Below are 19,009 nucleotides of genomic sequence, written 5' to 3'. Positions count from 1 at the left end.
TAAAAGTCTTCTTAAAAGCCCTATGCGAAGCTAAGCAAGTGATGTCTGCTGGGTCAGTTTTATCTGTTTTATTAAAAAAGGGAAAAAAAAAGAAAAGAAAAGAAAAAAAAAAAAAAAAAGGTTTCTTCTCCACTTGGAACAGAAACCACTCGGGGTGCACGTGGGATGTGATGCAACTGTTCCTCGTTATGTGAAACAGCCACAGCACCGCGGCCACCCTGCAGAATAGCCAGCAGCTTTTCTTCCCCAGGCTCTGGAAAGGCCCAGGTTCTGCATAATTCATTAAGCCACGAATAAAAATAATTGCAAAAAAGAAACGGGCGGAAAACAAACAAAAAGGAAACCACTGGGGCAGCCCAAATCCAGCCTGGTGGTGGGATCTCGCGAGTGCTAAGCAGGGGCGGGGAAGCTGATGGGCTCTTCGCTTCCCTGCGAAGGCTCCTGGTGGGGGGACTTTGGGGGTGCTGCAGTGAGGCAATAATAAAAATTAATTTAAAAAAAAAAAATGTCATCTGGGCTTGTCAATTACTTGTTATTTGTGTATACCCAGATGGAAATATTTCTCTCCTGGACTCTCCCATGAGCTAATTGCTGGGGGCAGCCCAGGACCCCCTCGCTGGCTTCAATGTCCACGTTCCTGCCCTGGCCATTGCTTCAGCAGCACGAGCAATTAGGGATTGAATGGGGTGGGAAGAAACAAGACTGCACCTATAACACCTTTTGCAGCAGCAGCCCTGTTCCAGCACCCAGAGGAGGCACAGCACCCTCGGTCCGATCCTGCAGGGCTGTGAGCTGCCAACAAGTCACCTGCAGAGCTGGAGAGGTGAGCCCAGGAGCGGGGGCTTGCCTTTCGTACCAGCAATTATTGATCCCATCCTGCTGGCACTGGGGGGAACCCAGGCTGGGCTCTGCCCCCAAAACCTGCACTGAGGGCAAAACCCACCCAGGGTCACATCCAGGAGCTGGGGGTGCCTCGACCTTGGAGCAGCTCAGGGCTGTCGCCCCACAGACAGACCCCACACCCAGAACCAGGAGGAAATCTTATTTTCTCACGGTAAAAAAAGCTTTAAACGTGATAAACAGCTTTAAAATCTTCATATTTCTCCTGGGCTCACCTATTCTCCTGCCCCTGGGAATGGGTTATCTTCTCGGAGAAGCACAGAACAATCAAAGGAAGCACCCGTTCTCCTTTGAATGCCTATTTCCATTCTGAACGTGACTTCAGAGCAGCAGCTCTACTCCCTGCTTGTGTGGGTGACCTTATTTCAATCATCTCTGAATATTTTCTCGGTAACCGCTGAAGGCAAAGCTGCATTTTAACACCACGCAGGGCTGGGGCTGCAGCTCCTTCTCGCCCCCTCCCCAAGCCCCACGCCGGGCTGATCCATCACCCCGTGGGCACCCAAAAAGGATCAGTCAGCTTGTCACCACCACGATGCGAGGGCAGGGGATGGTGGCTGGCACCAAGCAAAGATTTGGGACAAGAAGGGTTTCTTCCTTCCTAGGCAAGGGGACCACGAGCCACGAGCCCGTGGGGTTCCCCCAGTATATTTTCCTGAAACCTCAGTGCCAACAACACGGGTTGCTTTTTAATTAACCGTGTCCCACATGCACCAGGGCTGCGTTTGAGGGGAAATGCAGGCAGAAGACAGAGCCATGCTCCCAGGAGCGTCCACACCATGGGAAGTGCCCCAGGTCTCACATCCCCGACACCCCCAGCCCCGGCAGACCGGGGTCCTGTGGTCCATGAGATCCATTCAGCACCCACCAGAGAAATGCTGGAGCTCATAAAGATAGTGCCAACACACTTAAATTTGAGTTTTTCACCTGTAACTGCATTTTTTTCCCCTCTGTCCTTGCAAGGAGCTGTTGCTGCCTTGGGAATCCCTCTGCTCCAGAGGGAGAATGGATATTTTTATGGAAAATCAGTCACGGCAAAGCAAACCAGGCATGTGAGATGGACCAGGAGGCAGGCACGTCTCCTCTTACCTCGTCAAACCTGGCCTCGTCCTCGCAGCTTTCCAGCACTCGGGTGTAGAAGGAGAGCCCTGCAGAGGGGACGAGGAGACACGGGTTGGTTGTGAGCAGGGCGACGGGGAAGGAAGCCTCTGTGCTGAGCCTTTGGGGTGGCTGCTGAGATCGGCTTCCCCAGGGAATCGTAGGATCACTTAGGTTTAAAAGACCTCTGAGACCATCAGGTCCAGCCATTCACCCAGCACTGCCAGGGCTACCACAAGACCACGTCCCGGGAGCCCCAGCATGGTGGTTTTGGCTGCCCTCGTGGGATAACCTCACCCCCCCATCCCCAAACCGATATTTCTAGTTCATATCCACTTTATAACATTGCCTCTTGTGGTGTTATGAAAATGCTAATAATATCTCACTGAATCAAATTGAGTTTTTTTTTTTTTTCCTTCCTGGGTAATTAAAGCTGCCTCAGGGCAGGTGCTTTGGGCCAGACCTGCACAGGCAGCCCCTGGAGGCCAGGGCACCCCCCTCCCACTGTGCCACCAACTTCATTTTACCAAAATTGAGACATCCTGCGGGCACTGCTCTTTGCAGGGAATGCCCCATCTCATAGCTGGGCCCTTTCGGATTTAATCGTTACCCAAGGAGAGCCAGAAAATCCCTTTGCCAGGTGCTGGAAGCAAAGCCAGAAGGTGCACCACACATCCCAAACCACCCTCCCAGTCCCCTGCCATGAATCTTTCCACCCACAAATGCGGGATTTTCTCACACCAGCCAGCTCCACCTGCAGGACCAGGGATGGAGCCACCAGGAGCCAGACCCTAAAAGTCCCCAGCTATGGGGTCAGGCACCGTGTGTCGGTGCAGGCAGCACCTAAGCACTGCTGTGGGCTCCCAGGGTGGGTGCTGAGCATCCCCATGCACACCAAGATACCAGACCAGGGTAATGAGACATGCACAGGTCAGGGGGGGCAATTAGCCACCGGTGGGCACATGCAGGTTGGAGAAGACACTCCACCCAAGGTGGACTATCTGCCACCCGCCCTATGTGACCTGAGAGCAGGTATTACAGCGAGTGAATGTGGTGGGAGCCCCTGCCCTATGCCCAGCCAGGAATTGTTTCATTAAAGTGATGCCATCAGCCACGGTGCCTGGTGTGCTGCGGGGTCTCTGGCTGGTCTCTCATTTACACACAGCTAATTCAAAGACCTCGCTAAGCTCTTCTCCAACTCCTGTGATCAATTAGCTGACAAGCTGTCTGATTGCACCAGGTCTAAGGGAAAACACTGCGCTAGGGGCAGACCTGTCTCCAGCAGGGGACCAGCACAGCCCTGGGTGCACAACAGCATGAGGAGGGCAGGGAAACATCCTGCACCCTGCACAGGGGACTGGGAAGCTGCTGTCCCACTGCAGCCCTGGAAAAGCTCAGATCCTGCTGGGAGACGGGAGCTGCCCCCACAAAATGAGCAGGATGGGGAAAATTCACCAGTGGACACCTCCGGTGTTCCCACTCCCATCGTGCTTGTTTGTGCTCCAGCCCCTGGACATTTTCCCACTCTTCCCTTTAAGCCAGTTTGCAGTGCAAAGATTTGCTTAAAAGCCCAAAGTAGCTCACTTCTGAGTCCTCCCTGCAGAATAAAGAGGTGGGAAGCTGGAAAGCTGCACAGGCAGCAGACGTGGGGCTGTGCAGACCCCTGTGAGCCAGCCTGGAGCACGCACAGGGCACCGACAGCGTGATGGAGTTCAGAACCAGCCCCACACCTCCTAAGAAAGCTGAGGGTCTCAAAAAGACGAGGGATTTTGGCTCACACACCCCGGTCCCCCAGGTACAGGTGGCCCCTGGGTGCCTGGTGAGTCAAGTCCCACATTGTGATGGGAGGGGAGCCCCTGATGTTCGGGGTGGGATTTTGGCTATCCCCTTCTCTCCTCCTGGGGAGACAAGTTGGCAGCTCCTCCTGCAACCGAGAGCAACAACCAGCTCCCGTCCTTGCCTCAGTTTCTCCTATTTGCTAAGCACAACCAGGGCAGCTGCTGGGTGCCTGGGGCCCCTGGTGGAAGGTGAGCAGCCCTGATCTGTTCCCCTCCCACGTCGGACCCTAATCGGAGCCCTTTTATCGGAGCTGTGATTTATTAATCTCCCCCTTGAGCTGGAGCCGAGCAGCATTTCAGAGCACAGCCCGCAGGAATGCACACAGCAGGCTGTCACACTGGGTCCGGCTCCTTCCTTAACTCCTTCCCCGCAAAAACTGGGGTCTAACGCTGCCTGTAGAGTCAACGGAGAGTGGCACGAGTCTCCTCCCTCAACTCGTGGGCACCAACCCCAGCTGCGCACCCGGGGATGCTCCCCCGGGGCTGACGCGAGGGTCACAGAACCCAGAATGATCGAGGCTGGAGGCACCCCTGGGTGCCCCTGTGCCCCCCTGCCCCAGCAGGGTGCCCAGCCCCACGTCCCTGGGCTCGGGGAGCTCTCCAAGGAGCAGCCCCTGGCCCCTCTCTGGGCAGCACCAACATTGCTGGCCCCAGCCCAGCACAGGGCTGGGAAGCCAACAGGACACCAATAACACAACGTCCCCACACCATCACCCTGCTCCCCATCGATCCTAAATTACCACGGGGCAAGGAGCCGGGCAAGCATCCACAAAGCCCACTGAGAAATGACCACGAGGTGAGCACATGAGCCTGTCCAAGCCCCCGGGGCTGCCAACACGTCTGGTTCGAGGCTCTGACTTCCAAATAGCAACCAGCAGCTCAGCTTGCCAAAGGACCGGTCACTGCTTCTCTCCTTGCTCCTTCCCACCGTGTGCTGCCACCCGGCTCTGGTCCAATGCCAGGGAGCTCCAGCTGATGGGGCAAATCCTCCTTCCTGCCTTACAGCTGGCAGAGCTCTTGAACAGGGGGTGTCTGGGGGAGATCACCTTCCTACAACGATCGCACTGCTCCTGTATCATGGCAGAGCGATAACTCCGGTCCGTCCATCCTGAGCAGGGCTCTGCAGCCCCACACAAGAAGGACCTGTCCCAGGTTCGTGCCCCACGTTAGCCAGCACCCCCAGCCCCATGCTCTCCTGCAGCAGAGAGCCGTGCTGTGCTGCATCCACAAAACACCCACAGCGTCTGCCCCCAGACACCCCTGTAAGCAGGGCAGGCACCGAGCGGTCTCCTCTTGTCCCCTTTGGGGACCACGAGCAGTTTGGGGCAGGATTTGGGGCTGGGTGTGCTGGATGGCACTAACATGCCACGAACAGGGCGCTTTAAGCCGCGGGGCCCTTCATGGGCAAGGCTTGCTGCAGCTTTTGGCACAGACTGAGTGGCACAGGAGGGAACGGGACCAAAGCTCCTCCACCCGCTGGGCGAGGAAAGGGGGCCGGTCCTGCCCCAGCCGTGATGGGGATCACTCCCTAACCCGCTGCTGCCCTTTTAGCCGTGGGGTTTTGCCAGCCACAACCTCAGGATCCAACCCTGCTGGGTCTGGCTGCCAAGAGCTTCTCCTCCAGGGCTGAGCTTGCAGAGAACAGCAGCAGCTGGTGTCCTGGCCATGGACCCTGCGCTGCCCAGGAGGAGCTGGGGAAAAATCATCCCCAGCTGCACACAGCAGTGAGATGGGCAGCACGAGACCAAGTCCCCTCTGCGCACAGAGGCTGAGTGCAGCAGGCTACCAGGAAAACATCTCCTAACCTCCTCAGCCACGACACCGAATTTCTTAGAGGCAAAGAAACGCCCACGAGGAGCCCAGCTGGTGGCTCAGCACCACGGGGAAGGAAGCGGGGCCGTGAGGTTTGGTGTCATCCTGCCTGGAGCCAGCGCTGCCCGGTGTGACAGCAGTGGCAATCCTGCACTGTGCCGGGAAATAGGGATGGGAACATGGGATGGGGACAAGGGAGCATCTCCAAGTGGGAGCATTTTGAGGCTGGGACCATCCTGGGCTTCTCCATCGGTCCAAGGTGCAACCTGTTCCCAAGGGTTATCCCTGTGCTGATTCTGGGAGGCAGAGACCATGCAGGAGTGGCTGTGCTGAGGGCACAGACCCCTGGGGAGGTTTGGCTCCTTTTTCAGCCCCCTAGGAAGGCTTTGGGGCTGGAGGGGACCCGAGCAGAACCAAAGCTGCAGCCTCAGAAGAAATCCCAGCACACGGCGGGTCCTGGAGCCAGGCAAGTTCCTCTCCCAGCCCTTCTGGTGACACTGCCCTGGTGGCACTGCTTTGCCACCCGAGCAGTAGCCCTGACCCTAAAAGGGGCCCAGATCCCCCCAACCATCCCCTGGGAAGTGGGGTTCACCACCCTAGGACTTCCCCCCCCCCCCCATTCCCCTCCCCAGGGCAGCAGGGATGGGGGGACAGCTCTACAAGGGGGCTCACACCCCCTCGGGGAGGGCTGTGCGACCCCCTAGGTGCACCCACGATGGGGAAACTGAGGCAGGGGCACCCGGGCACAGCCCACGGCGGGACCTCCCCCCAAAATCCGCCTCCCACAGCCCCCTCCCCGCTACCTCGGAAAGCCGCCTTGGCGATGCGGTCGGCTCTGCCACGGAGGCCGGAGACGGTGCGGAGCTGGAGCTGCAGAGCCATGGGGTGCGGAGCGGGGAGATGCGCGGGGCGATGCACGGCGGCTCTCCACCGGGAGATGCGCGGGGAGATGCGCGGGGTGCGGAGCGATGCGCCCGGAGATGCGCGGGGCTGTGCGGGGAGATGCGCGGCGGTCTCCACCGGGAGATGCGTGGGGAGATGCGCGGGGTGCGGAGCGATGCACCGGGAGATGCGCGGGGAGGTGCGCGGGGCTGTGCGGGGAGGTGCGCGGGGGTCTCCACCGGGAGATGCGCGGGGCTCTGCGCGGTGCCGTGCGCGGTGCTTGGTGTGGCGCGGTGCCCCCTCTCCCTCCCCAGCGCCGAATTAATCCCTTTATTCAGCCGCGGCCCCGCCTGCCCGCCCCTCCCCGGGGCTGGAGGTGGTTGGGGGGGCGGGATGCAGGAACCAGCCCCAGACCCCCCCACACCAATCTCCCAGTGGGGAAACTGAGGCAGGGCTCCCCCCCACTGCGAGGCACCTCCCCGGGTGTGCTGCTGGCTGGGGGGGTAGAATAAATGCGTGTTCCCCCTCCCCTGCCCCAGGCATGTCACGGGAGGGGGACATGGTGCCTGGGAGGACCTGAGCTCATGTCCCACCGCCCAGGACCACCATGGGGACATGGGTTGCGTGGGGACCCCGCTGCTCTCAGCATCTCCTGGGGTGGGGAGCAAGCGATGGGGGGGCTGAGATCCATCCCCCCGCCTGTGCCAGCCCCCGGGGGTGGGGGGTCAGGCTCAGAGCCCCCCCAGGGGCAGCAACAGGGGCGCTGGACCTCGGCCCTCCAGCTGGTCCGGGTTGGGGCCAGAGGTTGGTGGAGATGCTGGGAGCTCCTGCACCACTCTGCAGCCTGCACTCGTCGTGCTCTGAGCCTCAAAACTGGGGGGGGGGGAGGGTCAAGACATAAATAACGGCTTTAAAATGTGGGCTTGTGAAGAGGAAGAGCACAGAGATGGGGGCTGTGAGCCTCACGTCTTGCTTTCCTGCTTGGACACTTCCCAGAAAAATACTTCTGTGGTGGAGAGCGAACCCATGAGGGATTTAGTGTCACCAGAGAGAGACAAGGGAGGGTGCAGCCTTCATAAATGGGTAATAAAGCCCTGGAAATAGGGCACCTGGTTCCATCCAACAACATTTTTTTGGTTCCTTTTTGGTCCTTCTTGGCAGGGCTGCGCAGGCTGCTGCTGCTTTTCCAGCCCCTTTCCCCCCTCTGCCTTCGCTCTTGCTAAAATGCTGGAGGCTGGGGGCAACGAGGGTTTCTCTGGGGTTTGTCCTGATCATCCAGAGGAGCTCTCATGGGTTTTGGCATGAGTTTTACCCTGCAGGTGCTTGTCTCTGCCCTGCCGTGTGGCCAACAAGCAGCTGGGTGAACGTCAGCCCCTGGGTTCCTCCAAATCAGATCCGGAGAGACCCAGCAGTGTGAAACCTCCCACTGGTACCACTCATCCATTCTGGAGATCCAGCAGAAGATGTCCTCGCCTTTATCTCCCCCAGCTCCACTTCTCAAATCCTATTTGAGAGCGAGCAAATTACACCAGTGCTTCAGGCAGTCACCGTCAGAGCAACCCACGTTGCCCCAAAAGCACCGGCACCACGGAGAACACGGAGAGCACCTCCTGCACCACGGAGCTGAGTTTAACCTCCCCCCCAGCACCAGAAAGCAGATATCTGAGTGATCTTTAAAGAAGGACCTGGCTGGAGGCAAACCCACATTGCTCAGGGTTTGGTGGGACCCTGGTCAGTGGTGACCGAGACCCCGGGCACGTGCTTGGCTTTGGTGGGTTGCAGCCCGCAGAGAGGGGCCGGGGGCTGCTCCTTGGAGAGCTCCCCGAGCCCAGGGACGTGGGGCTGGGCACCCTGCTGGGACAGGGGGGGACAGGGGCACCCAGGGGTGCCCCCAGCCCCAGCCATCCTGAGGGCTGGGGTCTGTAGGAGCCCCACAGGTGTGCAAATACCCCCCATGGGTCTTCTGGATGGAGCTGCACCCTGGTCACGTCCCTGCACAAACTCTGCCGGTGTTTGTCTGCTCGTAGCTAAAGAGGCTCGGTGCTTTTTTTAGACGGGAGAAGATCTCCACCTGCACTGCTGGTGATTTATCTACCCATTACACAATTAAATGGGATAATGAAGGTGAGCAGGAACAACGCAGGAACCCAATTTCAAGCCAAGCCAACACGCGGGTCCCCGAAGCACGGCGCACCCGAAGCGTTCCCCCAACTGGATGTGATCAGCAGAGCGAGGTGAGAAAATGCCCTTCATAAACATAAATCTCGATTTTCACAACGTCTCTGCAATTTTCACATCGCTGCACGTGAATAAAATCCCACACCCACCTCTGAATCACTGCTGATTGTTCCTATTTACTATGGGTTTACACCAAAGGCAAGGGGAAAGCACAGCTTGCCAGGGCAGGATCAGGCCTTAGCTAGACCCTCTGCGTGCACCTCCCACGGCACCAGTATCCCATCAAAGTAAGCCCAATCCAATCACCCATCCCAAAACAATGGCCTTATGATGATGCTACAAGACTTCACGTCCAAAATTAATGAAATTTTCTCTTCTTAACTCTTTTTCTCTTTTTTTTTCCAGCTCTTTTCCTCCTACGCTCGGAGAAATCATATCAACCTCCCCATTTGTCAAACCGCTGAGATCCTTTATATTAATTACAGAAAGTTTCTATTTTTTTTTTTTTTTTTTTTGTATGTTTTTCTTTTCCCTGATTTTGTGGGCAGCGCCAGCTCGTCGGAGAGCTGGAGAGGGGCATCGTGCTGGGGACTGAGCTGGGAACCAGGAACCTCTGGGACAGGCTCCAAGCCAGTGCTACCGGGCTGCCCGTGTATTATTCAAGGGCTGTGTGTGAACACGCATAGAGGCAGATATTCATGTGTTAGGTTTCTTTTTCTATGGCATGTGGGGTGCTGCCTGAAGTCCCAGCAGCTCCACAGCCCGAGCAGCCCCAGCTCCAAGCTGCTGCTCAGCCTGGAGGAGGCAAAGAGCTCCTTCCAGGGCTGTACCCAGACCTACAGCACAAAGAGCACACCCAAAGGAGCTGTCTCTGCTAAATAAGCTTCTCTAAATCTCCTTCTGATTGCTAGAAAGCCCCGAAGGATGCCTGAGCAATTCCCTTTTGTTGCCTCTGCCCTGCAAGCAGCTTGGGAGAGCTGCTCCCTGAGCCCCTGGGAGCAGGAATTTGGCATTTAACACATCCAGAAGTCCTGGGAGTGCTTCATCCTGCTGGATGGGGACACAGGGGAATGGAGATGTGCTCGCACAGCCCAGCCCATGGCTTTTCACCCCGCCGCAGGCTCGCCTCGCCGCTGGGACGAGCATTAATGCAGCTCTGGCCGATGGGCTCCTCTCAGACACAGAAACCACCCTTATCGGGGAGCTCCTGAGCTGGCACAAGCAGCAGCTTTGTGCGAGGATAGAGAAGATTTCATTTTCCAGTGGGTGATTTTGCTGAGAGAGCCATCGCCTGCCCTTTTCCTGCAGGGTCTTTATTCCATTGCCGAAGCGCTGCAGGTTCCCCTGTCCGCCGAGCTCAGCAGCGGCTTCGGCTTCAAAACCTGGGGCGCCCTGCTCATCTCCACCAGCCACAGCCCTCTGGCTTTGGCAGCCGACATCCCAAACCCCACGGAATGGGAGCAGCAACCAAAGCCACTTCTCCATCGCCTGCTGCTGCTGGGGACAGGCCAGCGAGGAGCAGAAGCGACCCTTGTGCAGCTCAGACCTTCCTCGGGCCAGCTCCACGCTGCCCAGACTCCGTCTTTCCCCATCCCTGCTCTTCCCAAACCCGACTCGCCTGCCGCAGGTCTCTCTGCACCAGCTGTGTCCCCCCCCCCCCGCATGGAGTCTCTTGCATTTTGCAGGGTTTTTGGGATGCAACCGTCACGAGTGAGGCTTTGTGGGGTGACGCCGCACCACGGCATCATCTGCACTTCGGAGCGCTGTGGTGGGCGGCTCTGCACGCGCGCACTGGTCTCGGAAGAAAGGGGAAAAATGCTGTGGAGGCAGTTTCTGTACATAAAGCAGAAGCGTGAGCAAACGCAAGGGCTTGCTAAGAAAGCGGGGGGTTGGGGGGGGGGAAATGGAAAAAAAATCCATGTGGCCTTTTGCATCATTTTCCATTTACCTTCTTTCCTTCCCATGGTATCCTCCGAGACCGGCTGGAGAGCCGCGCTTGGACGCCAGGCAAGCTCCTCGCCCTTCCTTAAATGCCAGAGCTGATCCTGTTACTCGGCAGCCTCAGCACTGCAGCAGCTCTCTCCGTGGGGAAATTTTCCTTTTGTCTTTTCTTTTTTTTTTTTTTTTTTTTACGAATTCTGATATGGAGGTTTTCCCATTTTCTTGAACTCAGCACAACTAACAAACCCAGCTTTCCTAATCCATGCGCACTGCAGAGGAGCAGGCTGTGAGGACGCACGGTGCTTTTCCACGAGGTTTTACGTAGAAAACTCCTATGGGATGGATTGAACCATCCCCTCTTTCCACCAGTCCCATGCTGGATGAATCCATATTTCACTGGGAACCGGACAAGACAGCCACAAGATCTCGAGCATTTGGGTCGTGAGCTGGCCACGAGAGGTGGCCAGGACATCTCCAGAGCCAGAGCTGCAAATCCTAGCATGATGCAGGTGCTGGAAGGTCTCTGGATTTCTGTTTTCTTTTCTTTTTCCTTTTTCTTTTCTTTCTCTCTTTTTTTTTAATTTAATTTAATTTATTTATTTTTTATTTGCAATATCTCAGACCTTTCAGATCAAGATTCAAATAAAGACCAGCCCCTCCAATTCCCGCATGTCCCCAAGCTCAAGCGCTCATCCTTGCAAGCCTAATGGGATTTTTAAATTATTTTAACCGAAAGTGCCTCTGTCTGTGTGTGCAACTGTTGTCTGCATTGGTTCCACGCAGGCCATTCACCCTTCCCAAAGCTTTTGGGGGCAGGTCCCCAGTTACCTTCCCCAGGCAGGAAAAGATCCCACGGTTCCCCTTTCACAAAGGAGCTGCCTAAAGCAAAACAACCACCACCACCCCCCCCCCCAAAAAAAAAAAAAAACAAAACACATAAAAAATGGAAATATGGGGGCTTTTCTTGCAGAGGGTGGGTTGAGGGGTGCAGGGGTTGGTGGGGGGGTGCAGGCAATGGTGCCGGGGGGGTGCAGGCAGTGGCAGCAGGCGATGCTCACAGGTGGGTGCTGTGGGGTGCAGGGGGTGTCAGGGTGCTGGGGGTGTAGGGGTGTGCAGGAAGGTCTGGGGGAGATTGCGCTGGGCTCCCCCCGTTGCCTGGTGTTGGTGTTTGTGACGTGGCTGGGGCGGGCAGGGCAGAACGGGAGGGATCCAGGTCGGGCTGTGGGCACCTGCGGCAGGTAAAGGCTGCACCCTGCGTGGATCCTGCACCCCACATGGATCCTGCACCCTGCATGGATCCTGCACCCCGCGTGGATCCTGCACCCTGCATGGATCCTGCACCCTGCATGGATCCTGCACCCTGCAACAACCCTGTACCCTGCCCCAGGGATCCAGCACCCTGCAGGGACCCTGCACCCTGCATGGATCCTGCACCCTGTCCCAGGGATCCTGGACACTGCATGGATCCTGCACCCTGCCCTCTCCACCCTGCACAGATCCTACGCTTGGTCAGCGTGGGCTGTGTCCACAGACACCGCACTCTCGGTGGCAGCTTTTGGGGCTTCTCTTCTGCCCTCCTGCGTGGCAAATCCAACCCCGGGGCTGTGCCGTCAGCTTGGGTTTGGCCCCGAAGCGCTGAGCACGTCCCAAGGTATCGGGTACCGTGAGAGGGCTCTTGCTGGGGAATGAGCTGCTCAGTCCTCTTGTAACTGCCTTTGGCAGAGGCTGTGCTCCCTGCTGAAACACTGCCCGGTCCCGGGGGGAGATCGGGGGCTTTTCCCCACGGATCCTAAACATCCCCCAGCCCTGCGAGCAGCACCGAGCTCCTGCTTGTCCTCTCTCTGCCCCCTGGCCCCTTCCCATCCCCAGGTGGCTTCTCCCCACCTTCTCTTGCTCCCTTCCACCTCTGCCTTTGCTTTCTATAAGCAAAGAATGCCGCTGCAGTCAGGGCTTGTCCAAATTACTGCAAGATGTCTCAGCACCCCTGGTATCCCCCTGCCCACGATCTCTGGCTAGCAGGGCTACGTGCCCGGCTGGCAGCGATCTGCTGCTGCTCCCTGAGCACGTCTCCCTTCCAGGCAGAGCTGTGGCTGTAGGATACATATATATATATAAATAATTTTCCTCGGCTCGTTTGAGAGCATCATTCTGTGGCCCAGCACCCTGTTGGCAGCCCCCTGCTGGCTTGTGGCTGAAGGACTCTCGGTGCTTTAACCCTGGGGCAGATTTGCTGCCAGATCTCTCCCGTTCCTTTTCTCCCGGCTGCTCTGGCAAACACCAAACTGCAGCCACGCTGCAGGCAAAAACAAGGAAAAGCCCCCCCGGGCAAGCAGCATCCACTTAACAGCGAGGTCTGGATTAACGACCTGGTGAAAGCTCACCTGGGTCCCCGATGAGCAGAGCTGTGGTGCTGCATCTTGCTCCAATATGAGCAAAGGGATCGGTTTTGGTGTGCAGATCAGGAAGGGTTTTCCTGGGAAAGCTGCTCTGTGTGCAACAAGAGGTGCTGTGCAACACCTGAAAGCCTGATTTCAGGTCCTGTGCAGAGCCTGGGTAAAGAAGTGGCTTCCCCTGGCCCTGTGAAATGGGCACACCGGGATTTTTGGGAGCGCTGCTGGCACACAGCCTTAGCAGTGAGCTGCAGGGAGGGCGAGGATGTAGAGGATGCATTTCCATCTTCTGGGCAAACACACGGGGAATCCTATGGACCCTTTGGGGCAGCCGAAAGGGAAACACACTTTTTGAACAATTATTGTTAGTGGTAACTGGATTCGCAGCTGTGAGCATGCAAAGGGCTCAGGGACCTTCCAAATAATGGCTTTGTGGGTGGAAGAAGTGGCAGAAATGGGTACGTGCAGCCCTTCCCTGCCTGCAGACCCTGTCACCATGTCCTGATGACTTGGGGGGTGAGGAAGGCAAGGAAGGATGCTCACCAGGGGAAATCCGACCAGGTGCTTCCCACGCAGGTGTGGATGGCCCATCATCCTGCACACCCCAGGACCACCACCATGACGCAGCCGCGGAGCCCCCAGCCCCCTGCTCCCTACCCAGAGGAGGTGCCCCGCACCCCGCTGCGCACCCACTTCGACCTGGATGGTGGCCGAGCCCTGGAGCTGGGCAGGTTTTACCAGGTGGGGACGGGGACGGTGATGGGGGACAAAGATGATGTCCCCTCCTCTGCTGCCTGCACGCAGCGGGCTCCATCCCCCAGACCCATGCAGGGGCAGCAGGCAGGGATGGAACCGCAGCACCCAAATTGGGAGCACAGGCCGCCTGAGCACCCTGGGGTGCTCACAGAGCTGAAACAAGCCCCGGGTGTTTCAGCCCAAGCATTGCTCTTGTATTTGCATGGCAGCGTGGGCTGTGCATGGCTGCTGCAGGCGGGCAGCCGGAGCTTGCATTGCTCCCATCTCTGGGTTGTTTTTTTTTTTTGGGAGGTTTTGAATGCAACAGGGACTGTCTGATGTGCATCATCCCACAGGCAGGGACTTGTGTGCACAACACCAGGCATAAATCAGCACCCAAGAGGCAGCACTGCTCTGTTAGGGGGTGGAGGTGACAGCGGTGGGCTTGCAAAGGAAAAGAACCCCCCCATAAAATCTTGGTGCAAATAAGGGTTGGGGGGCTGCACTGGAGAGAGGCACCTGCTGCTTGCCCAGACCCCTGCACAATTTTGCCTTTGAGCGCAGCTGGCCCAGCAGCACCGCGAGTTTTACCAGGACAAGACTGGGACGCTTTACCCCGTCCCCTACTTTGTGCTGCCCGTGAAGGAGAAGGAGAGAGACCCGCACCCGCTGGACCTGTGAGTACCCAGGGGGCACCCCAGGACACAGCAGCACCCGGTGGCCCAGCCGGGGCTGTGGAACCGAGCCTGAGGGGTGTGGGGAGAGCCAGCCCCACACCTGGTCCAGGCAGAGCTGGGGGTCCTCTGCTCAGCTGCACCAGCCCCCTGCCAAGCAGCTACCTCCAAAATAGGGGCCCTGGAGATGAGAGGAGGCCAGAGAAGCTGAAAGGCAAAACTCGCCCTCTGTTACTGCTCAAGCAGCGATTCGTGCTGCCAGCACCGGTCGGGGGGGCTCCTGGGCACCACAGGTCCCCCAGCCCCCGTGCCCATCCCGCCCCACCTCTCCTCGCCCCTCTCTGCTGGGTAGGTGATCGTGGCATCCCCCTTACCCCTTGTGGACAAACCCACCCCGCTCACTGCCTCTCCTTGGGGAGCCCTCGTTGTGCCCCTCCAGGTGAAGCTAGCCCCTGTTGGTGCGTAAAGGTAAAAAGATTTAGGACAAACCTACTGCCTGCAAAGGCACAGCACCCTCCAGGCCCCTAGAGCCCCTGGGAGCATCAGCATGGACTGACCAAGCCTGGAAGCCCATGAATCCCTTAAATTTTGTGTGTGGAGCTCCAAAGAGCTGCTTAACCCAGTGGTTAATAGGTAGGCATGGAGCACTTCGCCCCCACGCTGCATGCTGTGCCCCTCTGGACTGGCCACCGCCGGGTTACCTGCCCTGTGCCACCTGAAATGAGGGCAGTGCACAGCGGTGAGGAGGGTGTCCTTCACCTCCCCGGTCCCATTTTGAGGAGGAGGAAAGAGTGGCAAGAGGAGGACAAAGAGGGGAGCAGCTGCTGCCAGGGCCGGGCACGCATCCTTCTCCCGGGGGTTCAGCTGGCAGAGCGCACGGCCAGCTCCTGCGCTGCTAAGGGTGGTGGAGAACAAAGCTGTGGGCAATGCCCGGTGCCTCCCTGCCTTCAGGACCTGCTGGCAGCTTTACCACTGGCCCCCAGAGACCAGAAATTCATTGCCCACCTGGTAACCTGGCGCCTTGCCCCCCGCAGCCCCCCGCTCAGCGGGAAGACGCGGTGGCATTTGCTGCGCGTGTCACCGGAGAACCTGCGGACCTACCAGACCTTCCCCTCGGGCAAGAGGGTCACCTCCGAGGAGAGGGAGGTCCGCGACAGCTTCTTCGAGTACCGAGCGTGAGCCACAGCACCCAGGCTGCCCTCGGTGGCGAGGTGGTCTCCTGGATGGGGGAGGCAGAGCCATAAAATAAATGTAAAGCAGAGGGAGATGGTGCTGGATGGGGTCTGTGCGCACGGGGACTGCCCAGGGACCCTAAAGAGAGGGGGCAGCCACCCATGGGGGAGCTCCTCCTGCTGCTCCAGGCCATCAGAGGCTGGCAGGGATTGGGGACAAGCAGGGGATTAGCTTGGTGTGATGGGGTCACCGTCTGCCAGGCAAGGAGCCCCTGCGCTGCGCCGCTGCCCGGGGATCTGCTGGTGGTGGGGGGGGGGACACCCAGGAGCCCACTCTGCTGGAGAGCCACCAGAGGTGGTCGAGAGGTGTGGCACGATGGGGGAAAACAGGCAGGTTTGGGAAGCAGAAATCATAAAATAATGGAATCGTAGACTCATGGAATCGTGTAGGGTGGAGAAAACCTTCAAGTTCGTCAAGTCCAACCATCAGCCTGACCTTCCGAGTCCCATAGCGTCGTAGGGTGGGTTGGGTTGGAAGGGACCTTAAAGATCACCTCATTCCCATCATTAAACCATGTCCCCACGACCACGCATCTCTTAAACACCTCCAGGGATTGGGATGCCACCAGTGCCCTGGGCAGCCCGTGCCAGTCCCTCGCCACCCTCTCCATGAAGAAATTCTGCCCAATATCCAATGTGAGCCTCCCCTGGGGCGATTTGAGACCACTTCCTAAAATCGTCATGCTCAGGACTGCGGAATTCAGGGCCAGCAAGCCCGGGGGTGCTCTGCGGGGGGAGGCAGCTGGGAGGCTCCTGCTGCTGCTCGATGGTGTGCGGTGCTGCGAGGGGCTGGGCACAGCCTTATCCCTGCTCCATTTCTGCAAAAAAAAAAAAAAACACACCACCTTTTCTGCTCTGACTTGGACGTGGGTGACACATTGCAGGGCAGTGCCACCCAGCTGTCCGCGGGGAGCAGCCCTGCAAGCGGTGCTCGTGTCCCAGGGGTGTCCCCTGGGCTCCCACAAGCCCTGCTCTGCTGCCACGTCCTCCCAGGGTCGGATTCTGCATGGGCTCAGGACGATGCTCAGCACATCCATACCAATATCCCAGGCCAAGCACTGTTCCCAGTGACCACTACGGAGCCAGCTCGGAAGGGGACATGCAACCCCCTGGGTGTGTGCGCATTTGAAAACCCAGAAATGTGGTTTTTTAGCAGTTTTTTATTGATTTTTTTTCCCACTCGCTGACATCTGAAGTGAAATAACCCTTTTAAAGCTCAGCACTCCCCCTGTGAGCTTGTGTCATCCCATTAGATGGGCTGATGGGGACCGACTGCTCCAGCACTCCAAAAGCTAATTTTAACACACCGAGGAAAGTTCTTGTGCATTTTAGTGCATTTCCAAAATCACCTTAAACTCCTCTTCACATTGTGCACGATTTTAGCACCTGCCAGCAGACACGATGAAGAAGGTCGCTTTGTGCCAGCGGTGCAAAGACCAGACACCAAGGGACATATGTTTCTTTGGAATATGAGAAAAAAATTTGTTCGTGGCACCATTTTCACCATTTTTCCCAAATTCATTTTGCCTCCCTGGAAGGGCTTTCCACGGCCCTGCGAGACCCCTCTGCAGCTCCTCGCCCCCAGCCTGAGCCCCCCAGCATCGCCCTCTGGGGACTTTGCAGCTCCCCACACCTCCGAGGAAGGAAATCTCATCGTTTTTTGCCCTGGCCAACATTTCCAAGGCAGGTTCAGCCCCACGAACATCCTCCCGGCACGTGGAGACCCCCGGAGCTCGGTGCCCTGCAGGGTGCTTCCACAGGGGATATCTTGCCCTCTCCTCTTGGTTGTTGGAAATGTGGTCATGGGATGCTCCTGGAAGCATTGAGGTGGGTCTGTGAGCCTTAAACCATGCTGGCAATTGCTGTGTGCAGCGTGATGGAGCTGCTTCAGCAGATTTTTAACCCTTTTACCCTCTGCTCCCCAAGGCTCCGTGCAGCACTGGGAACACCTCTGCCTTCCCAGGGGCTGCCAGAGGTGCAGCCGGTCCTGGCGAGCCCCCAAACGCCAAGAGAAACGGGGGTGTTTGCAGCACACGAGCACCCAAACCCCTCCAAGGATGCTCACGGCCCTCGCAGCCTTATTTTAAGGGGGTTCGTGGGGTTTGTGGCTCATCCAGGCACAGAAAACGCAGTGCTTGCCACGGGTGGAGCACTTGCAACTCTCCCTAAAACAAGGCGCAAATTCAAGCAGCCTCAAGTTTCTACCCCAAAAAGGGTAGAAAAGGGTTTGTGCAAAAAAAAAATGCCCTCGTCCCTTGGCTCTGCATCTCTCGCAGCTCCCCAGAGGCTCGGAGCAGGGCTCGGTCCGGGATTTTCCCCCCGCTTCCCCCGTTAGAGGGCAGCGCAGCCCCGCAGGATGCGCGCACCGGGACCGGGGCCTGATCCGGATCGTGCCGCACCCCGGGGGTCCTGGGCTGGGCTCTGCCCGCTGGGTCCAGGTCTGGGTGCTGGGGGTCCTGTAATTGTATGGGATCTGCATTTTGTATGGGATCTGCACCTGTATGGGACCTGAACTTGTATGGGACCTGCACCTTGTATGGGACCTGCATTTGTATGGGACCTGCATTTGTATGGGACCTGCACGTTGTATGGGACCTGCATGTTGTATGGGACCTGCACGTTGTATGGGACCTGCATTTGTATGGGACCTGCACGTTGTATGGGACCTGCATGTTGTATGGGACCTGCACTTGTATGGGACCTGCACTTGTATGGGACCTGCAATAGTATGGGACCTGCACGTTGTATGGGACCTGAACTTGTATGGGACCTGCAATAGTATGGGACCTGCATGTTGTATGGGACCTGAACTTGTATGGGACCTGCACTTTTTATGGGACCTGCACTTGTATGAGACCTGCATTTGTATGGGACCTGCACTTCTATGGGACCTGCAATTGTATGGGACCTGCACTTGTATGGGACCTGCAATAGTATGGGACCTGCATGGGGTTGGGGCTGGAAGGAACTGGGTCCTTGCACCATCTGGGGACGGGGATGGCTTAGCTGTGTCTGGGATTAAAACCCATCACCCGAGCAAGGCTGCTGCATGTCTGCTGGCGCGGGGCGAAGGGATTTTCCTCTGTGGTTCAGCAAGGCTGGCTGCCGTGATTTGCTGCTCCCGTGGCACTGGAAGGGGCACAGTGGGTTGTTGTGCCATGATGGGGGCAGGAGGGAAGGGCAGCAGGCAGAAATAAAGGAATAAAGGGTTGGCGCATGCCCTCTGCGGCAAAAGCCAAGGGCAGGGGATGAAGATGGCCCTGAAACACCCTGAGAAGTTTGGGGCTCTTGGGTGAAAAATGTGTTCAAATCTTCAGGAGCCCTTCAGG

General features: G+C 57.7%; 2 protein-coding genes across 2 annotated transcripts in view; one reads left to right on the top strand and one right to left on the bottom strand.

Moving 5' to 3' along the window:
* Nucleotides 1-6,730, bottom strand: part of OTOF (otoferlin) — a 75,480-nt gene extending 68,750 nt beyond the window's left edge. Inside the window, 2 exon segments of the mRNA XM_040552279.1 lie at nucleotides 1,990-2,048; nucleotides 6,452-6,730. Coding sequence (XP_040408213.1) covers nucleotides 1,990-2,048; nucleotides 6,452-6,530 — 138 coding nt within the window. The 5' untranslated portion in view covers nucleotides 6,531-6,730.
* A 5,103-nt stretch (nucleotides 6,731-11,833) lies between these two features.
* FAM166C (family with sequence similarity 166 member C) lies at nucleotides 11,834-15,708 on the top strand. The gene is made up of 4 exons (XM_040552278.1): nucleotides 11,834-11,887; nucleotides 13,616-13,780; nucleotides 14,339-14,451; nucleotides 15,483-15,708. Exons 2-4 carry the CDS (start codon nucleotides 13,622-13,624, stop codon nucleotides 15,625-15,627), a joined length of 417 nt encoding a protein of 138 aa, XP_040408212.1. The 5' UTR covers nucleotides 11,834-11,887; nucleotides 13,616-13,621; the 3' UTR covers nucleotides 15,628-15,708.
* Nucleotides 15,709-19,009: the final 3,301 nt, after the last annotated feature.

This window comes from Cygnus olor, chromosome 3 (assembly GCF_009769625.2).
Source record: "Cygnus olor isolate bCygOlo1 chromosome 3, bCygOlo1.pri.v2, whole genome shotgun sequence".
Taxonomy (NCBI): Eukaryota; Metazoa; Chordata; class Aves; order Anseriformes; family Anatidae; genus Cygnus; species Cygnus olor.
This window is presented reverse-complemented; position numbering and strand designations above follow the sequence as displayed.